At 37.7% G+C, this 17,079-nt stretch overlaps 2 protein-coding genes and 1 long non-coding RNA gene across 6 annotated transcripts in view; 2 read left to right on the top strand and 1 right to left on the bottom strand.

Annotated features, from left to right (window-relative positions):
* Window positions 1–5,187, top strand: part of si:ch73-71d17.2 — a 19,168-nt gene extending 13,981 nt beyond the window's left edge. For 3 of the 4 annotated variants that reach the window (XM_073908265.1, XM_021477743.3, XM_073908264.1), the window contains 3 exons: window positions 9–317; window positions 2,113–2,265; window positions 4,876–5,187. In XM_073908265.1, the coding sequence (XP_073764366.1) occupies window positions 9–317; window positions 2,113–2,265; window positions 4,876–4,997 (584 nt within the window). In that variant the 3' untranslated portion in view covers window positions 4,998–5,187. Of the gene's footprint in view, window positions 1–8; window positions 318–2,112; window positions 3,869–4,164; window positions 4,586–4,875 lie in introns of those variants that run through there. The other variant, XR_012383228.1, reaches the window with a different exon arrangement.
* amdhd1 (amidohydrolase domain containing 1) lies at window positions 4,799–17,079 on the bottom strand. Its single transcript, NM_001166353.2, is given in 9 exon segments — window positions 4,799–5,323; window positions 7,384–7,544; window positions 7,637–7,730; window positions 11,156–11,280; window positions 11,763–11,988; window positions 13,235–13,512; window positions 13,757–13,821; window positions 13,904–14,010; window positions 16,900–17,079. Coding segments are annotated over 9 exon segments (1,302 nt in total). The 5' UTR covers window positions 17,040–17,079; the 3' UTR covers window positions 4,799–5,217.
* LOC141375339 (uncharacterized) lies at window positions 7,121–9,170 on the top strand. The gene is made up of 2 exons (XR_012383232.1): window positions 7,121–8,682; window positions 8,837–9,170. It is a non-coding gene; the product is annotated as an uncharacterized lncRNA (long non-coding RNA).

The raw sequence follows: 17,079 nt of genomic DNA, 5'->3' as shown, positions 1-17,079 counted from the left end.
CCCTGCAGATTGCTCTCTGTTTGATGGAGCCATGGAGTTTCTAGTGGGAGAGCAGGATGATGACAGTATTGATGATGAAGACGACGACAACGAAAACTTCTTGACTCCACCCATCAGTCCCATGACTTCACGTCTCGGACTGACTCGTGTCGCCATTGAGACTTTGCCACGGGTGTTTTCTTATGAGCGCAGACATGTTCAGACTGTTGCCGTGGGGATGCAGGTTAACAGCTTTCACAAGCTCCTCCCCCAGAGAGAGCTTGACTCATTTAGTCCTGCCTCCTGCTACACGGGCTACTTTAGTCTGACAATGAGAGGTGCGTTTTAGAACACAGACATTTTTTATATATTGTAAAAAGTTAAAGCATCAAAATTAAAATAAAGTTTTTTTTAGATGTTAGTAATAATATGTTAGTCTTAAGGGTATCTACACTCACCAGCCACTTTATTAGGTACACATGTCCAACTGTTTGTTAATGCAATTTCTAATCAGCCAATCAGATGGCAGCAACTTAATGCATTTAGGCATGTAGACATGGTCACGACGATCTACTGCAGTTTAAACCGAGCATCAGAATGTGGAGGAAAGAGGATTTAAGTGACTTTGAACGTGGCATGGTTGTTGGTGCCAGACGGGCTGGTCTGAGTATTTCAGAAACTGCTGATCTACTCTGATTTTCACACACAACCATGTCTAGGATTTACAAAGAATAGTCCGAAAAAGAGAAAATATCTAGTAAGCGACAGTTCTGTGGGCGCAAATGCCTTGATGCTGTCAGAGAATGACCAGACTGGTTCAAGCTGATAAAAAGGAAACTGTAACTCAAATAACCACTTGTTACAACCGAGGTCTGCAGAAGAGCATCTCTGAATGCACAACACATCAAACCTTGAGGCAGATGGGCTACAGCAGCAGAAGACTACACCGGGTGCCACTCCTGTCATATAAGAACAGGAAAATGAGGCTACAATTCGCACAGGCTCACCAGAATTGGACAATAGAAGATTGAAAAAATGTTTCCTGGTCCGATGAGTCTCGATATCTGCTGCAACATTCAGATGGTCGGGTCAGAATTTGGTGTCAACAACATAAAAGCATGGATCCATCCTGCCTTGTATCAACGGTTCTGGCTGGTGAAGGTGGTGTAATGGCGGGAGGGATATTTTCTTGGCACACTTTGGGCTCTTTAGTACCAATTGAGCATTGTGTCAATGCCACAGCCTACCTAAGTGTTGTTGCTGACCATGTCCTTCTCTTTCTGACTACAGTGTACTCATCTTCTGATGGCTACTTCCAGCGATATAATGTCATGTCATAAAGCATAAATCATCTCAGACTGGTTTCTTGAACATGACAATGAGTTCACTGTACTCAAATGGCCTCCACAGTCACCAGAACTCAATCCACTAGAGCCCCTTTGGGATGTGGTGGAACGGGAGATTCACATCATGGGTATGCAGCCGACAAGTCTGCAGCAACTGCGTGATGCTATTATGTCAATATGGATCAAAATCTCTAAGGAATATTTCCAGTACCTTTTTAAATCTATGCCAGAAAGGATTAAGGCAGTTCTGAACCCAAAAGAGCGTCTAACCCGTTACTAGTAAGGTGTGCCTAATAAAGTGGCCGGTGAGTGTATAAGCTAGTGTGCTCCAAAACAGTAATAAAATTCACATTAAGAAGATTTAAACCTGATATAAACATCCAAAACTTACAGTTCTTCCAAAATAGACCAGCAATTTTTTTTTCACGTCACCTCATACTTCAGTTTCTTATGTTCTCAAATCTTGACCAATCAAATGCTCTCTAGTATCTGAAATGCCCCACCCCTTTCAAAATGCTTCTGATTTACTTTTCAGTTGATGCGCTTGAGCTTAACCACTTATTGGCAGAGATGCAATTAAAAAGAAAATACTATTAGTTGTTTTTTCAAATGGGAGGGGCTACTCTATGCCCCACCCTCTCTTCATGTTTCAGTCTTTCAGATTAAATCAAACATTGAATAACATAAATTGCACATTTCAAAGCACTTCATGGGACATTTAAGGTGTTATGCTTGTATTATTATATTAATCTAATATTTCCCTTTTTCATTTTCCTGTTTTTCACAGCTCTGTCTGATGGAGTGATGCTCGATGTTATATTTCTGCCCGCTGCCCCCGGTAACCTGCACTGGATGCCCCTCCCCCTCTCACATGATAACTCATGGGAGTCTGTCTTATCACATGGAGGCTTTTCACCACATGCTCCGCCCCCAAGTCCTGGTAAATATGAAGCAAATGAACCTGATTTTAAATGAATGAATTTAGTTTTAAAGAACGGTTAGTGGATTCACTTACACAACCCCAATTCTGAAATCAGGAATGATCAAGTAAATTGTTGTTTGTCTTAAACTCTTATTTAAATGGCAAAATTAAAAAGAATACACTATTTTCAATCAAACGTTGTGTGTGTTTTGTTAATGTTAACAAATTTGGATGGCTGTGCCACATTCTCAGTAGCTCCTTTTGAAAAATGTCATTGACAACAAAATAAAACTTAACATTTTACAAAATCTTCCAACATCTTTTCAATTGGGGTTGTATTTTAGCCATAGGTTGTTTGCAATCACGTAATTCTGGTGACGGGCGAAATTCAGATTGAGGGCAGGAAGTAAAAAACTGAATGGTAGACAGAGGAATTCAGAAGTGCCATAATCACATACATTTGGAGTAGGTTGATAAATAAGGTCTTATTTTACAGAAAATCCTCAAAATTTTATGATGCATGTAGGATATTGCATATTTTTGTTCATTGCATTTTAAGGTTTTATTTGTGTTTTTTGCGATCTTTTTGGTCCATGTTTTGTCATAACGTAATGTGCACTTCTGCAATAGTCCCATCTCAGGATGTTTAATATTGAGTCTGGATTATAGTTGAGCCAGGGCCACAGTTCACAACACACGAGATTTGTGGAGTCAACGTCAGAGTTTACCCATAATGTTATTTTTATTAACCTCTCCTGTGAAATTTGTATTCTTTTTCAATTATTTCCCAAGTGTTGTTTAACAGACCAATGACATTTTCACAGTATTTCCTAATATATTTTTTCCTTCTGGCTGGGGAAAGTCTTATTTTTTTTTAGTTTGGCTGGAATAAAAACAGTTTTATAACCACTGGGTCAACATTATTAGCGCGTTTAACTTAAGATTGTTTTTTCCTTTTCCCAATTGGATTGCTAAAGAACAAATCACTAAGTACATTTACATGGACTCCAATATTTCGATTCTAATGCGATTAAGACAATACTCTGATTAAGAGTCTACCATGTAAACAGCAATTTTTGATTAATCTAAAGGTCATAATCTAACTAAAGAGAAATCGAATTAAGACATGTGGAGTATGCAGATTGGGGGTGTGTGGGGGGGTGTTGTGAATGAAAATGAAAAGCGGGGTGGGGGAGGAGGGCGGTTGAGGAGGGGGATTGGTAAATGAGGTGCCGGATCAGATTTCAGAGGTGCCGGATCCTGATCCGGCGTGTTCTGGCACAAATTAAGCTCTGACTGTCACCAAAGAAAAGAAACCCCGAAGAACTGCAGCACAGATGGGCCCGAGCGAAGCTTCACAAAGCAGACTTCGTGAAATTAGCATGGCTGCACTCGTACCGTCGGTATTGAACTCACCTTGGTCAAGTACAAACAGCAACATGGAGAAAACTGACAAAACTGAGAGAGAAGTGTTGAACTTTATGAGAATGCAGATCAAATGTTTAGAACGCCACATCACTGGCTGAGAATGAAGTGAATCGCGTTATAATTGCTGAGGAGTTTTAGATTGACTATATATATGTATACAATGCATGTTACGTTTTAATATTGTTTTTCTAAAGCAGGTCGCACACCAGAAGCGCCGCTTGGCACCGCGACACGGCGCGTACATGACAGTTTAAAGTATCGCACACCAGACGCGCACATTCGAATGATATTTAACATGAAACTAATCAGATGGCGCTCTGTGGCGCGGCTGAAAAATGAACTGCGTCCTGAGCTGTCGCCGGGCGCCGCTGACAGCCGCCGACTTGCGGCGCCGGTGTGTGTATCCTGATAGAAACCTATGTTTAGAATTCTAAAATGCATGGCGCGGCATGGCGCTGAGCGGCGCTTCTGGTGTGCGACCTGCTTAAGTATCCAGCAAACTAACACATTACTTAAAAAAATTAAGTAGAAATATTTGAATTACTTTTTTAAAAAATTCAATGCAAGCTTTTTTTTAGATTAATTAATTTGCTTCTGAAAAATACATTTCTGAATTATAATGAGTGTAATCATGGTAAATCACACTCAATAAGAGAATGCAGGAACAGACAGAAATCCAAATGGCAGAGCCTTACATTTTTGTAATGAAGTATTCTCATTATTTTGAACTTATGAAAGAAAAGGGGATTGTCTCAATGGACAGTGATTTTATAAGACAAAAATACAAAAGTAGCAAACACATTGCTTTATACTTTTATTAATCTGTTAATTTAAATAATTTGTTTGTTTTTAAAGTAAATGAAGGTGTAAGTTATATAGTGTGTCATTAAATGCAGAGCTCCTCTATTTATATTTCACATGCCTCAGACAGGTATAAAAAGTAACTCAAAAGTAGTTTAAAAATACTGTAAGGCATTACTTTCCATAAAAAGTAACGCAACTAGTTACTTTTTTTAGGAGCGGCAAATTTTCCAAATCCTGTAAGGTTTCTAAGATCATAATGTTGATTATAAAGATTCAACAACACATTAAAAAAGACATTAAAAGTGTCCACACATTTTTATTTGTTTTAATTTCATTTTATTTCCTTTGAGTGCTAAAATCGGTAAAGTTTTAATAATGGTTTCTCTTCTCCCAAAGCGGACTTGATCGCCACTGCAAATCAGCTGACCAATCAGAGGCTGGTGTGTGTGTTAGATGCATGTGCACTCGGAGGAGAGAGGTTGGAGCTGGTGCTGAACCGGGCATTTCCATTACGATGACAGAAGCATGCTGGAGATTAAAGGGCAGACTGGTACAAAGCATGTTTGTATGATTTCAAACTGTTTGTAAATTGAATTAACTTATGAATATATGTATGGAATTATTTATTTTATCAACAAACCATTTTTTAAATTTTGAGTATGGTACCAAGCCTTTTTATTATCATAATAATACAGTTTTACCACACAATCCATCTTGTGTTTATTCACTGTGGGATGTTCAAAGATTCAAAACTTTATCATTTTCATAAACAAAATCGCCTTTGATTATGACATATTTGATGAGCTCTTGATGACCCCCAAACTGGTAGACCAGATGTTCCCACCTGCAGCAGAAAAACAGAGAACTCATAATATAACAACCTTCATATCCGGCCCAAAAGTGCAAGTAGTGACAACCATATAAAAAAACCCAATAATAATCTAGTGAGTACAGAAGCAGCCTGAACAACTAGTTAATAAAGACACATGAAACCTTTGATGACATTTTCTGAGATTTTAACAAATTTATACTTGTTGAACATTAATTAAGACAACGTTAGCTACGAGACTAGACAGTAGTTATATAATATGGTATTATATAATAGTGGTCATGTTTAATCGTGTTGCAGTTAGTCTTATCAGAAGTACCAACTTCTACAAATCCGTACTCGAATTTGAAAATGTGACGATATTGCTGCTTGCATTTTGAGCTTTGCTAAGCGGATTGAACTGAAAAGGGGGAGGTTTCATGGTCCCTTAATGACATTTACAACTGTTGATCAGAGATGTGTCTTTTTTCTGTATGCGCAGTGCAAGAAAGCACAGGGAATAAGGTAGATTTCAATTCAATATTCGCAGATCTTACTGGAATAAAAATCAGGAAATTAGAACAAGCCCATATTAAACTGAAATCCAAATAAGCCACATACCAAAATACCCCGACCTCCATCTGATAAAAATAAGACATCAATGCTGGTTTAGTTAAATCTGACAACAATAAAGAGTCTTTGGTCTCTTTAATATTACTCAAAAATAGCAGATACCCACCGAAACACACAAGATGAATTTCCAAAATCAAGTCACGTTCCACAAAAACAAAATTATCATTTGAATTGATAATTAAACTTCTGAATATTTAAAATTTATCTGTGCACTTCATTATTTTGTAAAAAATAATTTTTCTTCAAACTTTAATCAAATACCATAACCTTCCCGAGAAATCGCATACTTCCAAACCATATAGTGTGTTAAAAACAGTATGCTAGCCAAGTAGTATGTCCAAATTCAAAGTATTCGAAAAGCGGTCCCTGTGTCTGAAATTGCAAACTTCCATACTATATGGTACGTTAAAAATAGTATGCAAGCCAAGTAGCATGTCCAAATTTATAGTATTGGAAAAGCAGTCCCTGCGTCTGAAATCACAAACTTCCATACTATATAGTACGTTAAAAATTATGCAAGTCAAGTAGTATGTCTAAAATTATAGTATTCGAAAAACGGCCCCTGCGTCTGAAATCGCAAACCTCCATACTATATAGTACGTTAAAAACAGCATGCAAGCTGAGTAGTATGTCCGAATTCATAGTATTCGAAAAGTGGCCCCTGCGTCTAAAATCGCATACTTCAATACTTTATAGTACGTTAAAAACAGCATGCGAGCCAAGTAGTATGTCCGAATTCATAGTATTTGAAAAGCGGTTCCTGTGTCTGAAATTGCAAACCTCCATACTATATAGTACGTTAAAAACAGTATGCGAGCCAAGTAGTATGTCCGAATTCATAGTATTCGAAAAGTGGCCCCTGCGTCTAAAATCGCATACTTCAATACTTTATAATACGTTAAAAACAGCATGCGAGCCAAGTTGTATGTCGGAAGTTATCGTATTCGAAAAGCAGTCCCTGCGTCTGAAATCGCAAACTTCCATACTATATAGTACGTTAAAAACAGTATGCGAGTCAAGTAGTATGTCCGAATTCAAAGTATTTGAAAAGCAGTCCCTGCCTGTAATTGTATTCTTGCATACTATATAGTATGTTGAAAACAATGCACAAGCCAAGTAGTATGGACGCTATGCTATCCCATAATTTACTAATTTTGTAGTAAATTCAAATTCATACTTGACATACTCGAGTAGTAGGTCATTTTGGACACAGTCTCATTTCTGCTCTGAACTCGTTCATTTGTCAAACTTCGGCCATATTTCAACAATCCAATCAGTCACCAAAAAACAAAATCATGCACCCCTCTACATTTTTTTTTTCTTTATTTAGGACCATTTCAAGTGCATGTACGTCACAATAGCCCAAAAAACGACAAACCTAACTTCAATTTTATGTTTGTGGCCAATAACTAAACTTGCATATCGAAAGAAGCTGTGAATGAAGTATTTAGTAGATAGCTAACCGTGGTGCATTGACGATCACAAGGTCTCCCTGTTTCCCAACTTCAAGCGAGCCATGTGTTTGTGAGCGGTTGAGAGCGTAGGCTGCATTTATGGTGCTTGCGGCCAGAGCTTCTGGCATAGACATTTTCATCATCACACAGGCCAAGTGCATCACCATAGGCTAATAAACAAACACACACAAAGGAGAGCAGTCAGGTCAAATGTATCAATCTAACTAGTAAACATGTGTTCAGTGTTGTGTCTTATAGTCACCATTGAGCAGCAGTAGGCATTGGGGTTGAAGTCGCTGCCCAGAGCCACTATGACTCCAGCATCAAGCATATCTCTCGCACGTGGTGGAGTAAGTCTAAAACAGACACAACACAGTGCTTTTTACATTGTTAGCTTCCTTTAGCAGGATTCCTATACTTCCATGGAAAACCTGGAATTTTAGAAGGTTGTTTTTTTAGTCATGGTAATAACATAGAAATTGGTAGAAATGACCAAATGTCCTGGAAATATTAGTTCTTGCCCTGGATTTTTGGTAACACTTTAGGTTTGGTCACATTTCACAGTATAAACAAACCATTAACTAACACTACTAGCTTAATAAAATACTAATTAGCTTGTTTATTATTAGTTAGTAAGGTAGAAGTTGGGCTTAGGTTTTGTGTAGGATTAGGGATGCAGAATAGGATTATACTTTATAACTACTAATAAACATGTCTTAATGTCAGGCAAGTAATAAACTAGTAGTTAATAGCATGAATTTTGACCTAAACTAAAGTTTTATCAGATTTAGTTCTTCTTTTTGAGTTTTCATTTTTCAGTTTCAAACAACTTATTGTTCGTAATTGATTCTAAAATTGTATTATTTGTATACAAAGCCGTCAATAATCTTGCTCCTCAGTGCCTTACAGACTTGCTCAGTCTGTATACCCCCTCTCGATCATTGAGATCTCAATTTACTCACATGCCTAGAACATGGCTTAAAAAAGGAGGTGATCGAGCAATTGCAGTCACTGGTCCAAAGCTCTGGAACACTCTGCCAATTCACATAAAACGTTCCCCTTCCATTTCTCTGTTTAAGTCCGTTTTGAAGACCTATCTATTTTTTCTTGCTTTTAATACTTCTCGATCACAGTTTTATTGCTTTTATTTACGAAATGTTTCTTTTATCTCCTGCTTCCTTCTGTCTTTGTTACTCCTACGTACTGCACTTTGGTCAACTGTAGTTGTTTTTAAATGGGATTTTTACATAAATATTGTATTGTATTGTATTGTATTCGTAAGCCTAGATATAATGAGCTAGGCCAGGGGTGCTCAATCCTGTTCCTGGAGAGCCACCTTCCTGCAGATTTCAGTTGCTACCCATATTAAACACACCTGAACCAATTAATTAGGACCTGAACACCACATGATAATTACAGGCAGGTGTGTTTGATATGGGTAGCAACTGAAATCTGCAGGAAGGTGGCTCTCCAGGAACAGGATTGAGCACCCCTGAGCTAGGCCATGGCCTCTGCTGTGCAATTGCAATTGGGTTGTTGATGTGAATTTGCATTTTCACTGTCACACATGACAAAAATGAATGTAATTATTATTGTCATCGTTTAAATGTAGAAGATGGTTAAACATTTCTTTGCTTTCCATGAATCTCTTGTTATAAAACTGCTGTGTTATTCAATGTTTAAATATTTTTAAAGACAAACCTCAAAACTGTTCTACGGTGTGACTGTCTCAAGCACATAAATTAAAGAAAATCATTAATTTATTAATAAATAAAATACCAGATTTTACAAATGTCTGTTTTTGTCAATGGCAATCATTTATTTTCATCCATTTATTTTTAAAAACATAGGAATTTGATACATTTTGCCACTGAAAAGCATGTGCTCTGGTGTGACACTATAATGCTAATTTTTAACTCATCAATTGCACTAAAAACTTCAATGTTGAAGGCCCTATTCAAATTCATGTGACTGACGCCCATGACGCGCACCAGTTAAGTTTTTATCTCACAATATTTCACATATTTAAGAGCCCATATTATGGGTTTTTAAAAATGAGCTTCTATGCAGTGTGTAACACAGCTCTAAGTGAAGTGAAATATCCAGCTAAGGCTTAAATCTGAAAGTGCGCCACATTTGAAACTATTGACTCATCTATAATTCAGTTGACTCATAGTGGTTTTAATGATTGCCTATGTAATGAGTCTTTAGCTGACCCCCAGCCCTGCCCACAAACACAGTAGAAGGAAAAAGAGGAAGACAAACACTGTAGCAGATCCCAGGTGAATTAAGTCGCATAGACGCTGTGCTCTAAAGTGTGAGGGTAAGTTAGTGTTATTTTCCCTACCTAAAGATGAGGCTGTGAAGAGTCAGTGGTTGAAGATTATTTTTGCAAAAATACATTAAAGCCCCAGCCTTGTGCTGTGTTCCCGTAATTTTTCTGCCGAGTGTTTCAGAAATCTACGAGCTTACAACGGGGGTTTCGTTTTTTAAAGGACGGATCAGAAAAGACTATTGATGTGTGGGACTTTGTCAGAGCTTGACAGGAACTTAACAGTACACAGTTCATGGACCAGTTTCTTCCTCCATTTGACAATAAGTGCGCTTAAAATAGTCTCTAGCTTGAAAATTATGTATTTATTTGTGTTTTGGTATTTGTAACCGCTTGTACTGTATCTGGTTAACTCCTTATAATTTCATATCGCATCTAAAACCTAAAAAAGTGACGTGTGACGCTTTGTTTACGAATTTAAATATGTTTTACGAGCTCACTGTTGTTTATCATTGCTATGGCCGCTGCCAGCTGTTCCTGCACATGTGCTGCGGTCGAGTTTTAAAATAGTTCAGCTTTTGCCACTGTGTGGATTTATACTGAATGTGTGTCATGGTTAAGAACAGAGCAATATGCTGGTGTTTAACTGCTTTAATGCACTACTGCATTGGGCTCACACATACACTCTGCACTCTGACTACTTCAAAATTGTTGATAAGCCGTGGAGGGCATTTCTCTCTGTCTCACGCAGTTGTCCAATCCCAAAGGACTGGGTCATCGGACCAATCAGTGGAGATTAACATCACGCTAAAGTGGGGTTTGGAAACAAATATATTGCTGAAAGAATCAAAAGGGAGTCATTGGGACAATTAGGTAAAAATAAATGCTTATTATAAGACAATAAAAGTGCTCTTTTGACCTTGCGTGCATATCAGACTGTTTATGGAAACCCCCAAAACCAAAATATGACCCCTTTTAATGCATAATAGGGGCTCTTTTTTTGGAACCACTATAAAATTAAGTTCTTTTGTCGATCGGTGTGACATCAGAATTGATTAAAAATGTCTCAAAGTCCAAAAAGTCGTGGCGAAAAAATATATATTATTCACATAAAATAAATAGCTCCATATATGAAGATTAATGTGGAACAATGAAGATATATCGCTCTCAGACTATTTGTATATTACTAAGAGCTGTTTTGCTTATGTTTTGCTGTCACACCATAAGACAAATTTAAGGTACAATTCAGTAAAAATTTTATAAAAAACAGTGAAAGAATTGATAAAGTTGATACATAACTTTATACATTGATACATTCTTTCGATCTCTAAAATTTCGTTTTACAACAACAGAAAGGTTACTATTTGTCAACTACCCAATAACATTTGGATTTTGACCCTCTGAGGTTCCTCTGTGACCAACTCCTGCCATGAATTTTCGAAAAGCTTTTGGAAATGTCCTGGAAAATGACTAAAAAGAGAATAATGCTTCTATTTCACCAGCTTTTACCGTAATATATATGCAGTGGTGGGAAGGAGGACCGCTGATGTTTTCGATTTCGCCATGGCAACAATCCCATCATATGTCACTTCCTCTAAATGGCTGATCGCTAAAGCGCCAAGTTCTGCACCAAGCTGTTATATTGAACAACAGAGAGATCATGTAAGAACAACAAGTGTGTGTGTGTGTGTGTGTGTGTGTGTGTGTGTGTGTGTGTGTGTGTGTGTGTGTGTGTGTGTGTGTGTGTGTGTGTGTGTGTGTGTGTGTGTGTGTGTGTGTGTGTGTGTGTGTGTGTGTGTGTGTGTGTGTGTGTGTGTGTGTGTGTGTGTGTGTGTATAATACATGAGTATGCCCTAGTTGTACTCCATTAAGGTGGTTTACAGGGTCACTCCTCATGTCCCTGTAGTTTGAAAAGCTTAAAAATCACACTCAACATGGTCTTTTAAATTTCAAAATTTGCCTGAGGGTGGGGTTTAGAGAGAGAGGTGAGATTACAGCCATATAATAAGTGGTTTTTACAGTATAAAATACAATATGCCTATGGAGTGTCCCTGTAAACCTTATGTACAAGTATGTTTGTGTTTATGTGTGAAACAGAGTGTGTATGCATGCATACATGTGCCGAGTTCATAGGATGGAGTTCATCGCCATGAAAGTTGATGTTGAGGCCCATGTCTTTGCCGGCCTGGAGTATGCAACGAGTGGAGGTGAGATCGAACACACCTTTCTCACAAAATACATCAATGTTGTCCACTTGCAGATCACCTGAAGCGCTTAGATGTTTTATTTTGGGCAGCTGCACTGCAACAATGTCCTTAGTGGCTTCTTCCATAGTTTTACCTCTGAGTAGACAAAAAGACAAGGTTATGCAAATATAGAGCTGTTTACTCAACTGTACAAATGTTTTCATGTTTTTGAATGATTATGAAGTCTCAGGCTCACTAATGATGTGTTTATTTGATAGAAAATACAGTAAATGCTGTACTATGGTGAAATAATATTGCAAATTAATAATTCATTAATTTCCATTCATTGGTTTCCTGCGGCTTATTCCCAGATTTATCAGGGTTCGCCACCGCAGAATACCACATCTTTAGATGGTTTTCCCTATTTTCTTTTCATTTAAAAATGTTTTTATTTGTGGGAAGAGGTCATGTGGCTATGACGTTTAAGGCTGGTGCATTGAATCACTCCAAAAACCCTCACGCAAAAAACAGTTATAATACCCTTGTAAACTTAACCAACTCCAATCAATCGGAGTATGTCCAAACATCTTGCTTCAAAACAGTTTGACATTCTTACTAGAGCTCATAGAACAGGCACGAAAAATTAAATTTTTATTCCCATGGTGCAAAGCTCAATTTGTAGCATCATTATCCCAGTCTACGGTGTCATGATCCTTCAGGGGGAAACGTATAAATGCACCACAAGTCAACGTTTAAAAGTGGATCAAAAACTTTACTCAAAGTTGTCCTGAAATTATTGAGCAACACCCAATCTTGTCTTAGGACCATTTTGAAAGACTTTTCCACTTCAAATGTTAACAAGGGCTCAGTGGTTAGCACTGTCGCCTCACAGCAAGAAAGTTGCTGGTTCGAGTCCTGGCAGGGCCAGTTGGCATTTCTGTGTGGAGTTTGCATGTTTTCCTCATGTTGGCGTGGTTTTCCCCTGGGTGCTCCGGTTTCCCCTCACAGTCCAAAGACATTTATTGTAAGTGGGTTGCGGCTGTAAGGGTATCCGCTGCGTAAAACATATGCTGGAATAGTTGTCGGTTCATTCTGCTGTGATGACCCCTGACAAATAAGGTACTAAGCCGAAAGATGTTGACTACTCTATATATTTTTTATAATATGCTGATTTGGCAACCATGATACTTTTTGTTCAGAAATTCTTGAAGCATCATTTTTTTGCCTCTTTTCTGAATAAAAATATTAATTTATTTAAAAAAAAAGGAAAAATCAGCTTGTGTATATTCAGAATTGAGAACTCGGCATTGGCAGGAAACAATTTTACTAATTTAATTCTAATGAACTGAATTTCCTTAAATAGCCTTGCAAAGAGAAGAATCTATCTGTAAAGAGTGTGTACTTGGGCACTGCGTGGGCTCCACAGTATGTTGCTGATATCCCGATGGGCAACGACTTTCTTGCCGAATTGATCACTCTCAGCATCTTGACTTCAGTGTCCAGCTCGAGTCCGTATCCGCTCTTACACTCCACCAGTGTGGTTCCAGCTCTCATCATGCGCTCCAGACGGCTTTTCAAAGCAGCCAACAGATGCTGTTCACTGGCCGAGCGAGTGTGTGCCACTGTGAAATGGATTCCTCCTCCAGCTTCATGCACCTCCATATATGTGGCGCCGGCCAGCTGTACACACAACACAATGATGATGCTCAATTACTTTAGATACTTCATACATCTCTGACATCAAGACTTAAAGATGTATCCATGCAATATGCATTAGATTCAACTTTATTGTCATTACACATGTACAAGAAGAAGGCATGAAATGCAGTTTAGGTCTAACCAGGAGTGCAATAGCAGCAAGTGCATAAAAATATAAAGCTCAAATGGAAATATTTAGTTAGAAGGATTTAATGGAGAAATAAACCTTCATGGCAAACTCATGCACTCTATCTCCAGCCCACACTGGATGCGTGTGTGCATCAACAAGACCTGAGAAAAAAAAACAGTATTACAGATTTGGAACAGAAATGGTCAATCCTCTTGTTTTTTTAGAATAGTAGATGTAACTCACCTGGGAGAACACACATGCCGGAAGCGTCGAGAACTTTGTCAAACTTTGCTCCTTCAAACTGAGTTTCAATGACGTCTGCTGGTCCAACAGCTTTGATTAGTCCATCACTATACAGTATATACACGCATATATAGTTTAATATGACATACTTTGATACTGGTAGTCGCTTGCATAAATAAAGGATGCTAACCACTTAAACTATTACCCCAAAATAAAAAACTGTTTAGAATTTCTTAGTATGTGACCCTGGACTACAAAACAGAAGTGTACATTTTTGAAATCGAGACTTTAGATAATCTAAAAGCTAAATAAATATGTATACTTTATGTATACTTTTTTTGGGATTGGACAATATTTGACTGAGATATTATTATTATTAACTATTTCAGATACTGGAATCTGAGGGTGCGAATTACAAAAAAAAATAAAAATAAAAACACTGAGAAAATTGTCTACCTATGCCCCTTTTTACAATATGTAAATTAAGCCTATGATGTCCCTAGAGTGTGTATGTTAAGTTTTAGCACAAAATACCCCACAAATAATGTTTTTTAACTCTTTGAAACTACCCCTTTGAGGCTTTGAGCCTAATTGTTCTGTTCTGGTGCCTGTCGCTTTAAATTCAAATGAGATTGTGCTCTTTTCAAAAAAGGGCGGAGCTACAAGTGTGTCAGCATAGTGGCGGATTCAGAAAATGACTAATGTCCTATACTAATTAGTTCCAGATCATCACTAATGGACTGGACAGGGCTTTCCCCATCTGATGACACGTACAAAGGGAGAATGCCAATCAAAGGGTTTCTGCAGTTTCTGTTTTTATGAGGTGTGATTAAAAAAAAATGTATAAATTAATTTTTACCATTAGAAGCTGCTTATATTTAAAGACTCTTGCTACACAACTGTGTTTAAACTCCTTACAAAAGTGATCTTTGCATAATAGGCCCCCTTTAAGTTTTCCAAATTAACTTAGCAATGCATATTAATCAAGAGTAGGTTGGTTTTGATATATTTACAGTAGGAAATGTATGCAAAATCATCATGGAACGTGATCTTTATTTAATATTCTAATTATTTTGGCATAAACATTTTAATCTGTAATTTTGACCCATTCAATGTATTGCCAAAATTGCAACTGGGATGCGAATTATACATTGACGATTGGGGTGGGGGCGTCAACTTTTTGATGATGTAAGTTTCTGTAATAAATGCTTTAGTGAATTAAACATGCATTTATTTAAATTAGATTTAAACATTAATAAAGACGTTTTGATATTTCAATGTTTTTAGGGGTTTTTAGCGTATTCTGACCAACAGTAATCTCTGATTGCCTATTTCAGAGGTTGCTGTAGGTCTAAGTTCAAATTATGTGTTTAATTTTATTTTACTTCTAGGCTTTATGAAGATACAAACACCTATTCTACAAGAGTCCTCTAGATCTGCCAGCTTAACACTGCTGAATATTTTTTTCTGAGACTGATTAGCGCGATTAAGCATTTACAATGATTTGAACCATTAATAAACTAATAATATTATTTTTTAAGACACAGATCAGAGAAAACTACTTCTCACTAAATAAAAGCTGACCCCCTCATACAACATGTTTTAATGTCCTTTAAGGGGGGGGGGGGGGGAATCAAGTGTTAATTAGGGAGGTCAAACCCCCCTGTAATTCGCACCCTGATTGCAACATAAGACTCGTTTTGTGGTCCAGGATCACATATGTATTTCATAGATCGTATTACCACCCTGCTGGAAAAAAACATCAAACATTACAAACCATAAATTTTTAACCAATAAAACAATTAGCCTAAATTTTGATTATTGTTTTTTATGTCTTGTTCCTTTTTAGGACATAGGACTTAAATAAATAGGACATAAATATCACAAACAGAAGACAACAAAATAGACTAGATTCATTTTAATCTAAATAATTTACATTCCCACATAGCAAAATTTATCTAGCTTAGATCTGGCCCACACAATCAGCTTTTGCTCGGCCCATATGCCGCTGTAAATTGTGTTACATGATTGGACCAAGGGGCGAGGCAGTGGCGCAGTAGGTAGTGCTGTCGCCTCACAGCAAGAAGGTCGCTGGGTCGAACCTAGGCTCAGTTGGTGTTTCTGTGTGGAGTTTGCATGTTCTCCCTACCTTCGCGAAGGTTTCCTCCGGGTGCTCCGGTTTCCCCCACAGTACAAAGACATGCGGTATAGGTGAATTGTGTGTGTGAATGTGTGTGTGGATGTTTCCCAGAGATGGGTTGCGGCTGAAAGGGCATCCGCTGCGTAAAAAACTTGCTGGATAAGTTGGCGGTTCATTCCGCTGTGGCGACCCCGTATTAATAAAGGGATTAAGCCGAAAATGAATGAATGATTGGACCAAGTCTCTTCCATACAAGGGCCAAACATGGACCATATCTGGGTTAAGTAACTAACCCACAACTGGGCCAGATATGTTGGTGTGTCACAACTGCAATGAATTTGACAAACATGTAAAGTGTTTCACTTTATGGCTGCTCTTTTTTTCTCGAAGCAACCTGATTGTAATAATTTTTTTTTTCACTCTGAAATAATTTAAATGTATTTTAAAAATGGGCTAAGATAAGTCAAACTTTTACATTTTTAACATCTGGGCCAATACTACATTTGATCTGGCCCAAGTCTTATGTGCCGCCTTAAAGACAGTGCCAAACAAATGCCAGCTGTGCCAGCTTTATGCTAAATCTGGGCCAGAATTCTTTGCTACCTGGGTTATAACTTTTACAAATAAACAGTCCTAAAAGCATTTAATAAAAAAAAACTGCAGAGTTTCATATTCTATTACTGAATAACACTAATATGCAATACATTATCCTTCTTTGATGGAGCCTATTCTAAAATCAATCCTCGATGCATTTCAAATCTGCTAACAAATCACGAACATTTATTTTTACATGCTGAGGGAGTTCTCCACACACGAAGTGAAGTCTTGAGTATTATCAAGAGTGAACGCGACTTACTGTCCAATCAGCACACTGGCGTTCTCCAGCACAGCCAGAGTCTGCATCTCATCTCTGGTAAGATACTTTTCCCCATTTCTACAAACTAACACTAGCTGTGTTGCATTCTTGACTAGAAGTTTGAAACTGTTTGCAGACATTGTTAGTCTAACTTCGTCGCGGTGTTGCAGAGCAGAGTTT

Source organism: Danio rerio, chromosome 7 (genome assembly GCF_049306965.1).
Source record: "Danio rerio strain Tuebingen ecotype United States chromosome 7, GRCz12tu, whole genome shotgun sequence".
In the NCBI taxonomy this organism is placed as follows: domain Eukaryota; kingdom Metazoa; phylum Chordata; class Actinopteri; order Cypriniformes; family Danionidae; genus Danio; species Danio rerio.
The sequence above is the reverse complement of the archived record's forward strand: the minus strand, read 5'-3'. Positions and strand labels throughout refer to the sequence as shown.